We start from the raw sequence: 16,302 nt of genomic DNA, 5'->3' as shown, positions 1-16,302 counted from the left end.
TTGACCTCATTGTTAGCACCTAAGGTTAGCGATAGCTTAAAAAATTTTCAAGAACCCACATTGAATATTACATCATAAGAACGGGCATGGAGAGAACTGTACAACACACATTTTATTGTTTCAATTATGACACCCTACAATTTCACAATGATACCATAAAGTTTGGCAAAATCATACACTGCATGACTATAGCTTAAAATCTCAAGTTTTTGCAGCTTATAGATTCCAGCAAATTCTGCTCCTATTGTATGGGTAAAGATAAATACACCATTTTAGTATGTAATGGTTCAAGGTCGTAGCTCATAGGTCAAAGGTTAGGGTCACTCAGATTAAGAAAAAGCTTTAGTTTCCATTGGATCATCTCCAGACTATTAGTCATTGTAGCACATAAGCATTCTCTATATCTGAGCTTTTTAAAGCATTTTTTTCAATGCAACATTACAGGACTTCACACTGACAGAAAACGATGCTGACATCAGCATATAGCATCAAAGTTTTGGTATAGGCCTTGCCCTTCAGGGGGACTTGCACTCTTAACCGCTCTTGCTTATGTATATATTACTTAACATTAAAATACCAGTGATGTCAAAAATGTGAAAATATAGTTAGCCGGTTTGTAAGGCATAACCAACCAAGAAGACATGTGCAGGTAAACTGCATTTTGTAAAGATTTTGCATTCAATTTCATAACAAAATTGCAGTTGTTCTAATTGAATGACTTCTGAACATGTTTGCTTCTTACATACATATTATATTGTGCATAAACATTGTTCTTGAGGGTGGTGATGGGTGGAGATGTCATCAGTTATTGGAGTTGACAGCACTTTTGGATGAACCCTGATGCTGTCTGTCAAAGTAAACATTTAATTTCTCTTTACTTGGCAGCATTAATACCACCTGTCTGCCACAGTTTGGCTACAAACATGTCTTGTCTCTGACGGAGGAAGTAGGCCGCTTCACGGAGGAGGTGAAGAAGCAGATGGTGTCCAGAAACCGAGATGCCCCGGAGGGAGGCTTTGATGCCATCATCCAGGCTGCTGTGTGCAAGGTGGAGCGGCAGACTGCACGAGCACACACGTTTCCCCTTCTCACAGACATAACTTGAGATTTGGTTTGGCATTCTTTTACTCCTCCGTCACGCACATCTAAGCTCAGAAATATTTAAAGGCTGGGTGGTAAAATTAAGTTAATCAGAAGGAGATTTGCTGTTTGAAAAGAACTGAAAAATTCTTTATTGTTTACTTTCCTCCTTTTCTGTTACCTGGTTTGATGGGAACCAGGAGCAGATCGGCTGGCGTCCAGATGCTTCCCACCTTCTGATCTTCACCTCAGACGCAAAGACTCACGTGGCTCTGGATGGTCGTCTGGCTGGAATCGTGCAGCCCAACGATGGACGATGCCACCTGAACTCTGATAATATGTACAGCAAGTCTACGACCATGGTTAGCACATATTAAAGCCGAGTATTTGTGTGCACAGACGGCAATGAAGGGAAACCACGTAAGCGGTATGTGCTAACTTCATTGTCCTTTTGTTACCACAGGATTATCCATCTCTTGCTCTGATCACGGAGAAGATGTCAGAGAACAACATCAACCTCATCTTTGCAGTCACCAACCCTGTGGTTGCCCTTTACCAGGTGAGGAGCTCTGCAGTGGACACGATCCCCTTCTGTTACAACATAATTGCTCAAAAAACAAAAAATGCAAACATAAACTAAGCATTTTTTAAAAATGAAAACAAATATCCTCTTTTAATAAGAAGTAGTGTTTTCAGAGAAGTCCACTGAACCTCACTGTTTTTTAAAAAAATGAAACATTCTTGGAAGCTGCATTGGAAATCACTGTTTGCACACTACTCAGACACCGAAGGAGACAAAGTCAGTTTTTCCAAAACTGGAAACACTAGTACATCCAACTGGTGTCAAACAGTATTTTATACATAGTTTTGGCTACTGGATGGAAACTGTTGCATGTCGAGTCAAGTAGCTTTTATGAATACAGCACATTTAAAAACAACAGCAGCTGACCCACAGAACTTCCCAGTAAAGTTAGTATTAGCAGGAAATTACAGGTGAAAACATGGAATCAGTCATAGAGGCTAAGAACAGAAATAAAAAATAAAACAAGAAAATATAATAATTACATAAAATGAGTCAAACTGATAAATGAAAGAAAAATGTGACTGTAAAGTCACAAAAAGATAACTGGGTACATGCGACTTTCATGCACTAATAACTCGCAACTGAAAAAATCAACCAAACCACAGAAGCTAGCGGAAACAGTGGCTTAATTTCTCTAAATACCCACTATTGGTTTTTCTTTTTGTACTTGCTCTGCCATTTACTCAGAAAACAACTGAAAAAACATACAAATATTTTAGCATTAGTTTTACTTGCAGTATAAATTACTGTTTATAATTTTCAGTAGCATGGTAGCACGGTGGTTAGCAATGTTGCCTCACAGGAAGAAGGTCCACCTGGAGCCCTTCTGTGTGGAGTCTGTGGGTTTTCTTTGGATACTCTGGTATCTTGGGCAAAATACTGAACCTTGAGTTGCTTTCTGATGGGTTCATCAGAGTTTGAATGGGTGTAAATGTTAGATAGAAAGCACTTAGACACTTACCATTTACAGTGGGGCAAAAAAGTATTTAGTCAGCCACCGATTGTGCAAGTTCCCCCACTTAAAATGATGACAGAGGTCAGTAATTTGCACCAGAGGTACACTTCAACTATGAGAGACAGAATGTGAAAAAAAAATCCATGAATTCACATGGTAAGATTTGTAAAGAATTTATTCGTAAATTAGGGTGGAAAATAAGTATTTGGTCACCTCAAACAAGGAAAATCTCTGGCTCTCACAGACCTGTAACGTCTTCTGTACGAAGCTTTTCTGTCCCCCACTCGTTACCTGTATGAATGGCACCTGTTTGAACTCATCATCTGTATAAAAGACACCTGTCCACAGCCTCAAACAGTCAGACTCCAAACTCCGCCATGGCCAAGACCAAAGAGCTTTCGAAGGACACCAGGAAAAGTATTGTAGACCTGCACCAGACTGGGAAGAGTGAATCTACAATAGGCAAGCAGCTTGGTGTGAAAAAATCAAGTGTGGGAGCAATCATCAGAAAATGGAAGACATACAAGACCACTGATAATCTCCCTCGATCTGGGGCTCCACGCAAGATCTCATCCCGTGGGGTCAAAATGATCATGAGAACGGTGAGCAAAGATCCCAGAACCACACGGGGGGACCTGGTGAATGACCTGCAGAGAGCTGGGACCAAAGTAACAAAGGTCACCATCAGTAACACACTACAACGGCAGGGAATCAAATCCCGCAGTGCCAGACGTGTTCCGCTGCTGAAGCCAGTGCATGTCCAGGCCCGTCTGAAGTTTGCCAGAGAGCACATGGATGATACAGCAGAGGATTGGGAGAATGTCATGTGGTCAGATGAAACCAAAGTAGAACTTTTTGGTATAAACTCAACTCGTCGTGTTTGGAGGAAGAAGAATACTGAGTTGCATCCCAAGAACACCATACCTACTCTGAAGCATGGGGGTGGAAACATCATGCTATGGGGCTGTTTTTCTGCCAAGGGGACAGGACGACTGATCCGTGTTAAGGACAGAATGAATGGGGCCATGTATCGTGAGATTTTGAGCCAAAACCTCCTTCCATCAGTGAGAACTTTGAAAATGAAACGAGGCTGGGTCTTCCAACATGACAATGATCCAAAACACACCGCCCGGGCAACAAAGGAGTGGCTCCGTAAGAAGCATTTGAAAGTCCTGGAGTGGCCTAGCCAGTCTCCAGACCTCAACCCCATAGAAAATCTGTGGCGGGAGTTGAAAGTCCGTGTTGCTCGGCGACAGCCCCAAAACATCACTGCTCTCGAGAAGATCTGCATGGAGGAATGGGCCAAAATACCAGCCACTGTGTGTGCAAACCTGGTAAAGACCTATAGTAAACGTTTGACCTCTGTTATTGCCAACAAAGGTTATGTTACAAAGTATTGAGTTGTATTTTTGTTATTGACCAAATACTTATTTTCCACCCTGATTTACGAATAAATTCTTTACAAATCCTACCATGTGGATTCATGGATTTTTTTTTTCACATTCTGTACGTGCAGTTGGTGGAGTTTGGTTAAATGGTGATTCTAAAATTGCCCAAAGGTGTGAATGTAAATGTGAATAGTTGTCTGTCTCTTTGTGTTATCCTGTGCAGTCTGTCACATAGCACCCTGTGGTAAGCCTACCACAACCATGAATGGGACAACAAGATGGATGGATAATATAACAGCAATCCATTGGAACAAATTAACTAATGAAAATGTAGTAAAATATCATCTTGACAGTAATGATTTAATATCAAATAATTAGCAATCTTTATTCGGTGGGTATTGGATGGGTGCATTCTATGTTTGCAACTAATGAGATTCAGATGACATTTGCAGCAATCGATAAATGATTAAAAGACTCCCTGATGATGCAGGATTAGAACAGTCTCTCTGTCTGCGTGCGTTGTAGAACTACAGTGAGCTGATTCCTGGCACCACAGTGGGAACGCTGTCCAATGACTCGGGAAATGTTATTCAGCTCATATTAAAGGCGTACAAAGTGAGTGCAACACACACGCACATGCAGACACACACGCTCACACATCCTTGGCGAGACAGTGTTTGAGGGGATGACATGTGCTTGTTGACACACACCCACAGCATGTGAGTCATACGCAGTGTAGAGTCAGAGTCTCGGGAGAAATTCCCCAGTGGCTGAAGTGTGAAGCTGACCAAATGTAGGAGGCTGTTGGCTGGGTTTCATTATTTATGTTGAATGTGAGTTTATTATGCAGGTGAATGAGCTGAAAAGTAATTCTAGCTGTTTGCGCTGCAATATACACTCAAATATAAAGTCATTAGAGAAGTCAGTAAGATGTCGTGTATAATTTGCTATGAGTTACTTGTTTGACTCATATTTAAGCGAAGGAAATGACCCGTCTTGAAAACCACCTGCTATGTGTGCGTGTTTGTGTTTCCTGCTTTTTTCTGTTGCCGTCAGAAAATTCGTTCCAAGGTGGAACTGGAGCTGCAAGGCGTCCCAGAGGAACTGTCTCTTTCCTTCAACGCCACCTGCCTGAATGGAGAGGTCATTCCTGGCTTCAAATCCTGCTCTGGGCTCAAAATAGGAGATACGGTTAGTTCTTCTAGACTTTGCACTGCAACTACAAGGTTTGGCTTCATATTACAGAGACGTGGCTGTACGTCTATCTGTGGTCAGTACAGCAAAATCACCACAGTATGAGTTGGAGTGGAGTTCCCATTTTCATATTTTTACTTTTGGACTCTTATAAGGCAGCTCTGGTCTTTACCATGTTCTAAATCTCACTAAACCTCATCTCATTAGATGAACAGCAACACATGATTAATGAACAAAAACAGAAGTTGTGTGTAAAAAACTAAGCACGCCCCATGATTCATTAGTTTGTATCATCATGACCACCTCCTTAATTGAGATTTTCAAGCCTTCATTCATGTAGCGCTTTGTTAAGGTGTCCCCCCCCACAGCATTTCTAAGCCATACTGCCATGTTCTGTTTAGAGAGGCCTGGAGAAAGAGGCCTTTTCCTGGAAAAAGTTCCAAACACGTCATACTTGGTCAGTCTTTTTCTAATTTTACTGTCACAAACTTTAACATTTAACATGCTAAAAGAGGCCTGTAGAGTCTGAGTTGTGTTTTTTACAGTTTCTCTGAGTACTGGACGTTCCAACAGTCCATTCCTGGGGAGACTGGTAACTGCTTGAATGTTTGCTATTTATAAATCATCTTTCTCATTGTAGAATAATGGATTATATATTGTTTGGAAATCACACATAACTGAATGCGCCAGACCAACAAACTACACAAACCACTGATTATCAGTTTATTAAATTTAATTTAATTCAGTTTTACTTATATGTCGCCAAATTACAACAACAGTCGCCTCAAGACACCTTATACTGTAAGGCTCTACGATAATCCAAAAAAATCAGAGAAAGCTCCCAACAATCATATGACCCCCATATGAGCGAGAGCTTTGGCAACAGTGGGAAGGAAAAACTCCCTTTTAACAGGAAGAAACCTCCAGTACAGGCAGCGCGGCCATCTGCCAAAGTGAAAATGAATTCGACCTGGCTGTTATATACCCTGTTGCTATGGAAACAGTAAGGGTGTACATGTCTGTGATGGTTCTCCAGCTCATCGTAGTCTAAGGAGCTTGGAAAGAAAAGCGTCTGGACTTCTTTAAGTTGCTTGAAGACGTTTCACCTCTTAAGAAGCTTCTTCAGTTCTAGGGTCAAATGGTGGAGAGTCCCAGATTTAAGCCCTATGGGCGTGTCCCCCATAGGGACCCCTAATGATTCTCTACCTAATGACACGAGCCAAGGTGTGAAAATAGGTGTAGGACACAATCAGCCAAGGTTTCAGGTGAACTCATTGTGAAACCTAGCCCCACCCTATCATGTGATTTCCTGAGGGCAGAAGGCCGAGGATGTGAGTGGGCGTTAGCCCGCACATGGGCGTACATGGTTTTTCATACACTGCTTCTCCATTTTGGTTTCGTTTTTGCCACATAACTAATAACACAGTGTTATATTTCATGTGTTGCTGTTCATCAGAACTTATATTCAAATCATTTTAGGACCTGCTAAGGACTTTGTATTGTGTTCTCATGTGTAAAATCTTAGAATTGAAAGAGGGTGAACTTTTTCCCATTACTGTAAACAGTAATACTCATGATCTACTCATAATACTCACAATACTTATGATCTTTATCAACAGTTATATAAAATAGTTCAAATAAATGCAACTGGGTAGACCTTGTTTAGGTGGTCAGCATGAGTTAGTAATGGCTGGCCAATGCTTGTTCAGTGATATTTTGACTAAATGGAGTATTACATATAAAGCTAGTTATATATTCAGATTAATACTGCACTTTTTCTACAATGTAGTCACAACATGAGTAACCAAAGAAAGGTGGCCCAAAAACTTTACCCACATAAAAGAAGATTTAGGATTAATAAGGTAGATTCTGAATTACCACAGAAAGGGGAGAAAGGCAGTAATCTGACTGTGATCTTTATCTACAGGTGTTAACCATAACCTCTGTCGCACCTAGTTGACTGTACATGGTTGTTTCCTTGCTTTATTTGTTTCAGATAAGGATGTACAGTGATCGTGATTGTTTACATACTGTACAGGCCACACTCAGGAAAACATCCTTCATGAGACTAATTAACTTACTTTCAGTGTAGTTTTTTTTTGTTACTGTAATTATTTAAAGAAGGACACAGTCGCCTAAACACATTTAGTTTTTTCAAGGAATATTTTAACAATTCATATTTAAAAGATTCTGCTTGTACTCAGAATATAACCCATCTCGAGAGACCATTGTTCCCTATAAACAAAAATAACAAATTAGTTCCATATGGGTCTTTTTTTTTGGTATGTTTCCATTTCCCTTATTTCTTCTATCTGAGTTGGATTTTCCCTTTTTCTCATAGTGTCAAGGAGTAAAAGATGGAAAAACAAATGACAGTCTCTAACTTTATTTTTTATTCTTCATGTTTTTTTGTCTTAAGATCCTTTTTTAAATAGTTCTCTTTGTTAGTTTTTGCATTTTTCTTTATCTAAGCGTCTATGGCTATTTTTCTTTGTCTTTCTTCACTCCAGGTGACATTTTCTGGCCTCTACACATTTCTTTCTCTTTACCTCAGCTGGTATTATTATTTCCATATATGGCCATCTCTCCAGATGTAGTAACTCCCCACATTTACCAGATCTGGCATGCAACACTGAATGAACAATTACTTTGACTAAATACATTTGGAGGCATTCCTTGTGTTACATCTGCTTTGTGCTGTTTTCTCTGACAGCGATTAGATAATGCTGAGTCTGGATGCCATAAAAAAAAAAAGAAACAAGTAAAAATTAGTATAAGTGTCTCCTTTTTTCTTTACGCTTCTGTGCTCTTTGGCAGGTCTCTTTCAGTGTGGAGGCTCGTGCTCGTGGTTGCCCATCCAAAAAAAAGAAAACCTTTATCATCAAACCTGTGGGCTTCAAGGATGCCCTCTCCATCACTGTCACCTTTGAGTGCGACTGCAAGTGCCAGGCCAAAGCCCAGCCTGATAGCCCCAAATGTAGCAACGGCAATGGCACCTTTGAGTGTGGCATATGCCTGTGCCACCCAGGTCGCTTAGGACCACATTGCGAATGTGCCGAAGGCGATTACAACCCCATGGCGCAGGATCGCTGCAGTGGACCTGCAGGATCCGGAGGACCTCAGTCGGCTATCTGCAGCGGCCGCGGAGACTGCGTGTGTGGCCAGTGCGTGTGCCACAGCAGTGACTTTGGGAAAGTGTGGGGAAAGCTGTGTGAGTGTGATGACTTCAACTGCCTGCGCTACAAGGGAGAACTCTGCTCAGGTAAGGCCTCATGAGTTACAGTAAGAAAGACATGCAGGCTTCTTGTGTATTTACTTTGCTTTAGGATTTTAAATGAATGAGTATTAATCAGTGATGTGCTTAATGGTCAACAGTTTAGTCAACAGGCTGTAGCTCAGGAGGTAGAGCAGGTCATCTACTGAGTGGAAGGTTGGTGGTTCATTCCCTGGCTCCTCCAGTCTGCATGTCAAGTATACTTGGGCATGATACTAACCCCAAGTTGCTCTTCGATGCACCCATCAGAGTATGAATGTATTTAGAAAGCACTATGTAAAGAGAAAGTGATTGTGAGAACGGGTGTGATTTGGTGAATGTTGTATAGAGCGCTTTGAGTACTCCGGGAGAGTAGAAAAATGCTATATAAGAATCAGTCCATTTACAAAAAATATTAAGACAGTCTAATATAGTCTGTTATTCCCTATAAATATTCAATTTCCTGCTGTAGATATCTTTAATTATTAACCAGTATTTGCTTTTTAAAGGAAGACTAGAAATGGGAGTAGCTCTGTTCAAGGATTAACTTCAAAATGGTGCATTGGGGTTTAGTGAGGGCAGCAAGTAGTGCAGGAGAGATTGTATGTGCTGGACTTTTTTTCTATTATTATTTTTGGCCGGCCACAGTGGTCTGTGAAGTTGCTGGCAAACAACTGAGATATACCCAGCCAAGAGATAGCCCAACCTTAGCTGTTCCCCCCCGAAAGCTGTAGTGGGTCGAAATGACCCACTGACTTCTATCTTGATTTTTCTGTATGGTTGTGGTAGAGTTTTGTAGAATGCGCGCACTTTTATAGCTGAGGTCGTTTGTCCCTTTCACCACACTGACTTGCCACCCACCTCATCTGGGAAGAATTATATACAGTAAAAACTCTCCCCTCTGGATATGGGCTACATTCACAATAAACATCTGGTTTGGTGTATGTGCACTACGTGTGAGTGTCAGCTCAGGTTATATGTTTGTGTCATCCAAACCTTTTGTACTAAAGAATTTGAAGGGATTCATGAACACACAACAAAACATACTGATGGTGATTTTCTTCTACGCAAGAGATTTTGTGTCTTTGTTGTGGTTGAGATTTTCAAACAGTGAGGTGAGGTTATCACTTTACTTTTTATTACTTTCAATGTTTTAGTGCTTTTAAATAAAAACCATGCTGCTGTGTCAAAACCATGAAAGTATCAGAATGACATCACATGCTGTCATGTAAAAAATGCCTACATGTTCAAGAAAAACTATTATGCACGTGAGACTAAGCATCATTGGGTTTGCTGGCAAGACATTTTGGCTCATGTTAGAATAGAGGTAATGGTAAAAAAAAATAAAAAAGTTTATTGCTTTAGAAGTTTGATGAAATGATCAATCTCGTGTCATTAATGCAGTGCTTGCGTGTTGTTAATTCCAAACCCCATTAATGAGGACCCGATTAGTAAAAATCCAACATGTAATCAGTTTTTGCCACTTTCCCTTAAACTAAACCCAACATTACCAGCATTTAATGTCTTTACTATTTCATTTGAATGCTTTGATAAGATCGGTGAGGTGTTTTTTATGACTGTCTGTTGCAGTCTTGTAACAGCAACAAAGTAAGAATAAAGTTTTCTTTGTTTTTTTTAACGTTCTTACTATTGTTCGCAGCTAGCTTAGCATAAACACTGAACGCAGGGGGAAATGTTATCCAAGTGCAGAGATCACAAACTTACTTAAAAACTTACTGTTTTATTTTTCCCATTTTTTAATTTGTGCCAAAAGAAAATTAAAAACAACAGCTGCAAGGATAACCAGGCTAGCTTTATTTCTTTGCTTTTTGCTAACAAGGAAGCTAAGCTAACTAAGCTAATTGACCCTGAACTCCACATCTGGTGAACAGCTTTCACAATGTTACATTACATTTTTATATATTCTGTTTAGTTTAATTTAGTTTCCAGCATGGGTTCAATCAGTTGAGTTTCGTTTTTATAGTTCAGTTCTGTTTCTTGGTTTGTTTTTGTTTTGTTTTTAATTATATGACAGATATTTTGATACAAATGCAACTTTTCATATCATGTAGACATAGTGTTATTACACTTATGCACTAGTACCTCCTGATGCTATTTAGGTTGAATTTATTTGCTAAGCAGCTTGTATTAGGTAGTTTTTAAGTAGAGCTCATATGCCACTAAAAACTATCCACATCCATCTCAGCCGGTCTCACAAGGAAATGTTTTCCTGTGCACCCCAAAGTCCATAGAGTAACATGAAAATACCTTTATTCTTACTCATTGGCTAGTGTGGTGTAATGACGCTAAAAATAAACTCATGTTTGGCCAAGAGGGAGAGTACTGGAAATGTTCAGAGACTATGTGTGTGCAGAACACACATAGTCTTCTGTTGTCTTGAAATATCTTATTCAGTGTGTGGACCATTGTATTTTCCTCCACAGAATGATCTAATTAAAAGCTAGAGGTCTTGTGGCCATGTGATAATGACAGTTTATCCGTGGATCATCCTTTATCCAGTTAGACTGTGCCAAGCAGCTTCCTGTGTCATTGTTTATCTGGGCATTGTTTTTTGTGGTGGAAAGCCACAATGTTTTTGCCCCGTCTCTCTTACTGGCATGTACACTCACATTCACACAGAGTTTCGTGGAATAACAAAAAGACAATGTGTACAAATTTGCTCAGATATGCGCTTCATCACGCAGCCAAATATAAAAGCAATGCAGTCACCGCAGACAAACAGTGAAATAGGTTTTTAACCTCTAGCAGTTTAATATTCCGCTTCTGGTTTCCAGTGTTTCCAGTGTAAAGTCATGAACTTACAGGACCACTGAATGTCTGCAAGAAATAATACTTATTTTTAACTAGCTACAATTAAAAAGTCTTCTAATTGTTGGGTTTTTGCTGGATTATTGTGGCATCTTTTGTTGGAATTTGGTGCTTTATAAATAAAACTGAATTGAATTAAACCTTTAAATTTAATTTGGGTTAGATTTCTGGCTATTATTATTGCCATGAAATGCTAGCTTGACTTCAGCATGGCTGTAGATGCTGGGTTTGAAGTGTTTGAAGGCTAAGCAACATGGTAAATCTTTTTCAAGGTACAGAGAAGAGCCCGTAAATAGGGCAAAAAGAATTGTATGACACAGGTTTGTGGTTAGTTCAGTCATAACCATTTAATAAGCAGTGGCCAGCCATTACTAACTCATGCTGACCACCTAAAAAAGGACTACCCAATTGCATTTATTTTAAATTTGAGAGTTTGTAAAGGTACCTTACGCCCAGCAGATTATAAAATGGTACATAACATTAATTTCTTTAATAATAAAGTCATGAAAATAATGAGCATGTGTATAAGCTTTTGTCAAAACTTGCAACAAAATAAATATGTTTGTGTAAGACAGTGTGTAAACTATGTGATGCCAAATGATTGACGTTACAACCATCCCAGATGCCAAAAGCGTCCTTCTTCCCCAACTCGTGCTGCGCCCTCTTTTTCACATAAAATTTCTTGTCACATTGTCCTCCTCTTGTTTTTTGTTTATTCTCAGGGCACGGTGTCTGTAACTGTGGCTTCTGCCAGTGCGCACCAGACTGGCAGGGTGAGAACTGTAACTGCTCCAGACGTACAGACACTTGTATGTCCAGCCTGGGCCTCCTGTGCAGTGGGAGGGGTCAGTGCGTGTGCGGAGCCTGCGAGTGCACGCAACCAGGTGCCTACGGAGCCACGTGTGACAAGTGTCCCACCTGCCCCGACGCCTGTACCATGAAGAAGTGAGTTTACATACAGAGATATTCAATTTAGCTCCTTTAAATCAACTGATTGTTGATATTTTACATTTTAACAGGGAGTGTGTGGAGTGTAAGCACTTCAAGAGGGGCAAACTGATTGAGGACAAAACCTGCTCTCGAATCTGCAAGGATGAGATTGTTCTTGTGGATGAATTAGGTGAGATGATTTGTATTTTGGCACTGCTGGTTAATGTTAATAATAATTCCATAAATGCACAAGGTGGAACAATCCATTAAAGGGGTCATTTTGTCTAACTTGTAATGTAACGTCAACATTTTTCCACACAGAGCTCCATGACACAAATGCGGTGAATTGCACCTACAAAGATGAGAACGATTGCGTGGAGCGTTTTCAGTATTATGAAGATGCCAGTGGCAAATCCATCCTCTTTGTTGTCAAAGAGCCAGGTAAGAAACATTAAGTGCTTTGCCGGTGTTAGCTTCTTTAAAATGTCCATTATAGCTGGGTATGGTTGTTTTAAGTATGTGATTAGGTTTTTTGTTAAAAATGTTTTCATAGTGACTCCCCCCCATGGTTTACTGTGGCAAACTTGCGTCTTCACTCATGTTAGTGTATGACTGTGAGTACACGTGCAACTATTTGCCTGCGCCACTGTGTACGTGTTGTACGTGCATGAAAGGGAGTAATCTGATTCCATTCCCTAGCCAGTCAATAGATTCATCTCTACTTTTAATTGCTAATTTAATGTAATTTAATATTATGGGTTATAAATATGAATCTGTTGCTTTTTTTACCAGATGTAATCAACACAAATGCTGAATAGATGAGGATAAACCTGCAATAACAATCTTTCACCATCATCTGCATTTTTTAAATTTCTGGCAAAACTTTTTAGTGCTTTGTGTTCACCCAACTACAAGCTGTCACTTCCCCGATGCCTGCTCTCTCACTTGTTAAGTGGCCAAATAGAAAAAGTGTGGGGCAGTAAAATAGCTTTCTGCCCTCAGAGAAAATCTGTACTTGGGTCTACTTTTAATGAATGTGTGTGTTTAATTTAAGCACAACTGGGTATCAGAGAAATACACCACAATTTGCCTTGAACACGGGGCACCCTGCCGTGTCAAAGAGGGCTGTAAATAGCTGCCCAGCTCCTCTGGGAACATGCTGACTATACATATCGCAGAGAGAAAGCCCTCTCGTGCTCTCCTCTTGAGGATATGGAAGAAAATAAGTAACCAAAAGAACAGCGAAGGAAATGTGAAGCTGTATCACTCACCCTTCAAAGCTGTCTAAGCTTTAAAAAAAAAAATCGAGACAACATAAGAAAAAGTTGGTAAATCACATTAATCAATAGTGTCAGTCAAGACTGATTTCCATGTAGACTTTGATGGGCTATGAGCATTAAAGGGTCGGCTGAAGAGCAGGAAGTAGAGCTAATTTATAATGATAGAAGGAAGAAGATGAGAGCAGCTTTGATGTTGGCTGTAAAAGTTCGCCCTCGTTGCTTTGGTTGCCCAACACCGCTTTTCACGTGCATATGTGCATGTAACCACACGCCACACAGATATACCGACATTATGAGGAACCCATAGAGCATTACAGCTCTAGGAGCATTCTTACTGTTTAACACGTTGGCATCTTTCGCCTCATCATTTGGTTGTCCGGTGTATACATGCGTACCACATATTTATTCACTGCAGCACCATAACACTTTTTTAATGACAAAACTTCATAGTAGGCTTGCATCAGATTGCATTAAAAATAAAAGGTTCAAGCTAAATATCACACTGAGACTCATCTGGTGACCAGAAAATAAGTTAATAATGATGTATGGATGCTTTATTCATCCTCAGGGAGAAATTCACATAATGCTGATGCTTTCTACGTGTGATTAGTATTAATTCATTACACATTTTTGAGAAGCTTAAGAAAAAACTTTAAAATGTCATTTTCTTTATGCTGAGAACTCTAAATTTAGGACCATATGGGGGTGGTTGAATAATATTTGATTACCTCATATCTGTCATCACATTTTGGCTCAAATATTTTTCAGTTCATCAGCTTTTTTGATTGAGTCACATACGCTTTAATTGACCAAGTAGACCGCAGTGGAAAAATAAAGATCTAGAAGTTTCTCATGTGAAATAACTCATACTGTAGGAACTTCTGCAGACCTTTTTTGGAGCAAGATTGCACTCTGGGGACTAATTAAGCCTCAAAACTTGTAGCCAAAACATTAGTGAACTACTGTAAGAGATTGTGAGAGATATAAAAGACACTTTTGCTCCTCAAATTCCCAAACCTTACAAGCAACTTAAACTTTCGCAGTCCCTCTACTTGACTGTAAAACTTGGGGGAATTATTGAAGAGAAATTAGTCATGCGAACAAGGCTAGCAAATGTGATGAGTTGTTCCACTTTTGAAGTGGTTCATGTCCGTGACTCTTTGAAGGAGCGTAATGCCCGTCATTGTGCGACATTGTGCAAATCAGAGTACTGGAGAGTTTTGCCTGACCGCAGTGAGGGAGGAGAGGATTGTGGCCTTGCTGTAAGATGTTACCGTTTTCCACTTTGGGCCATCTTCCACTCTTCTCTCTGGTCTTTAACATCCTGTTCAGGACTGTTACGCTTCCCTTGTTCTCTTCCGTCACTTAAAAACCTGATGGCAATTAGAAAACTGTCAGCCATGCTAAAAAGAACCATGCTATTAAGTTTAAAGCTGTACATCTACCTTTATAACAGGCGTTATAACCGCTGACTCTGAAAACTCACTGCAGTTAGTAGGGGACTACGTTGCGATATTAGCGAGATTAAATCAATAAGAACCAGAGATGAAACACAGTTATAAAATCATTTCCTCTGGCCTGACCTCTGGCTTATCTGCTCATTCCTTTATCACTTCCTCCTTCTGTTTAGACTGCCCCAAGGGTCCAGACATTTTGGTAGTGCTTCTGTCAGTGGCAGGAGCCATTTTGTTCCTGGGCTTGGCCGCTCTGCTTATCTGGAAGCTGCTGGTTACCATCCACGACAGACGGGAGTTTGCCAAATTTGAGGAAGAACGCGCTCGCGCCAAGTGGGAAACAGTAAGTGAACGGACTCTGAAGTAGTGAATTGGGAAACTGCAAGTGCAGCATTTGTTTAATATTATCATAGAAAGCACTGAGGATTCAATGCAGTCTTTGCACACACTCAAGTATGCAAACATGCCTGCACCTTCCTATACACACATACTCACACACACACACAAAGAGCCCACACACGCAGTGTCTTGCTCCCGTTGTCTGAAGATGTTTTTTATTATTTCTGTTACATGCTGTTACTACCAACAGAACAAAAAAGCAGCCAACGGAAGGGCTGGGTTTAAATTAGCCAGCGCTAATCAGCCTTTACTGGTAATAAGCCTGTTTGTGGCCTAAAGAACACAACTAAATCCCACAGGCCTCAAACCACAAGGAATCACAGTAGGTTTAAGTTGCTCACAAGTAACACAAAACCACACACTCAAGTTAGCATGTCTGCTTAAATGATGACATGAAATAGCTGTTTTAAATGTGGACTTTTCTATTGTGTCATTACCATAAACCGCCCCTTGACTCGTATCTCCTCGTGTGTGTTTGACTAACAGGGGCACAATCCTCTTTACAAGGGAGCGACATCAACCTTTACGAACATCACATACAGAGGAAAAGACTGACGCTACTGAACAAAGCTGAAGAATAAAGGATGGAAATAATGCACTTCGACAATCCTCTCTGAGAAGGCAGCGAATCATGTGCAGGCCTCTACTGTCACGCAATAACTAATAATTATTTGCTTGTAAATATGTAGAAATCATTCCGAGGAGACATTTTATCAGGGATTTGAGACAAAACACCCACCTGTACTACGATGTTAGATAAGGTGTTTGTTTTTTTGTTTTGAATGAGAATTGTTTTGTTGTGCAGCCCATAATAAAGGTTTAGATCTCCAAAAGCAGCTTTTTGTCCATCCGTTGAGAGCCCACTGAAATCGTAAAAGTTGAAATCAAGAGCACAAAATTTAACGAGAAGCACAAAGAGAGTGCAAACCTTCACCGAGGCACTTTTAAGGGGATAGT

At 40.1% G+C, this 16,302-nt stretch overlaps 1 protein-coding gene across 1 annotated transcript; it reads left to right on the top strand.

Annotated features, from left to right (window-relative positions):
* The first annotated feature begins 641 nt into the window (after positions 1-641).
* Positions 642-16,302, top strand: LOC113028388 (integrin beta-3-like). Its single transcript, XM_026178626.1, has 12 exons — positions 642-649; positions 886-1,048; positions 1,281-1,442; positions 1,544-1,639; positions 4,532-4,621; positions 5,063-5,197; positions 8,018-8,462; positions 12,005-12,227; positions 12,302-12,402; positions 12,534-12,653; positions 15,123-15,289; positions 15,832-16,302. Exons 1-12 carry the CDS (start codon positions 642-644, stop codon positions 15,898-15,900), a joined length of 1,779 nt encoding a protein of 592 aa, XP_026034411.1. The 3' UTR covers positions 15,901-16,302.

Source organism: Astatotilapia calliptera, chromosome 8, assembly GCF_900246225.1.
Source record: "Astatotilapia calliptera chromosome 8, fAstCal1.2, whole genome shotgun sequence".
Lineage (NCBI taxonomy): Eukaryota > Metazoa > Chordata > Actinopteri > Cichliformes > Cichlidae > Astatotilapia > Astatotilapia calliptera.
This window is presented reverse-complemented; position numbering and strand designations above follow the sequence as displayed.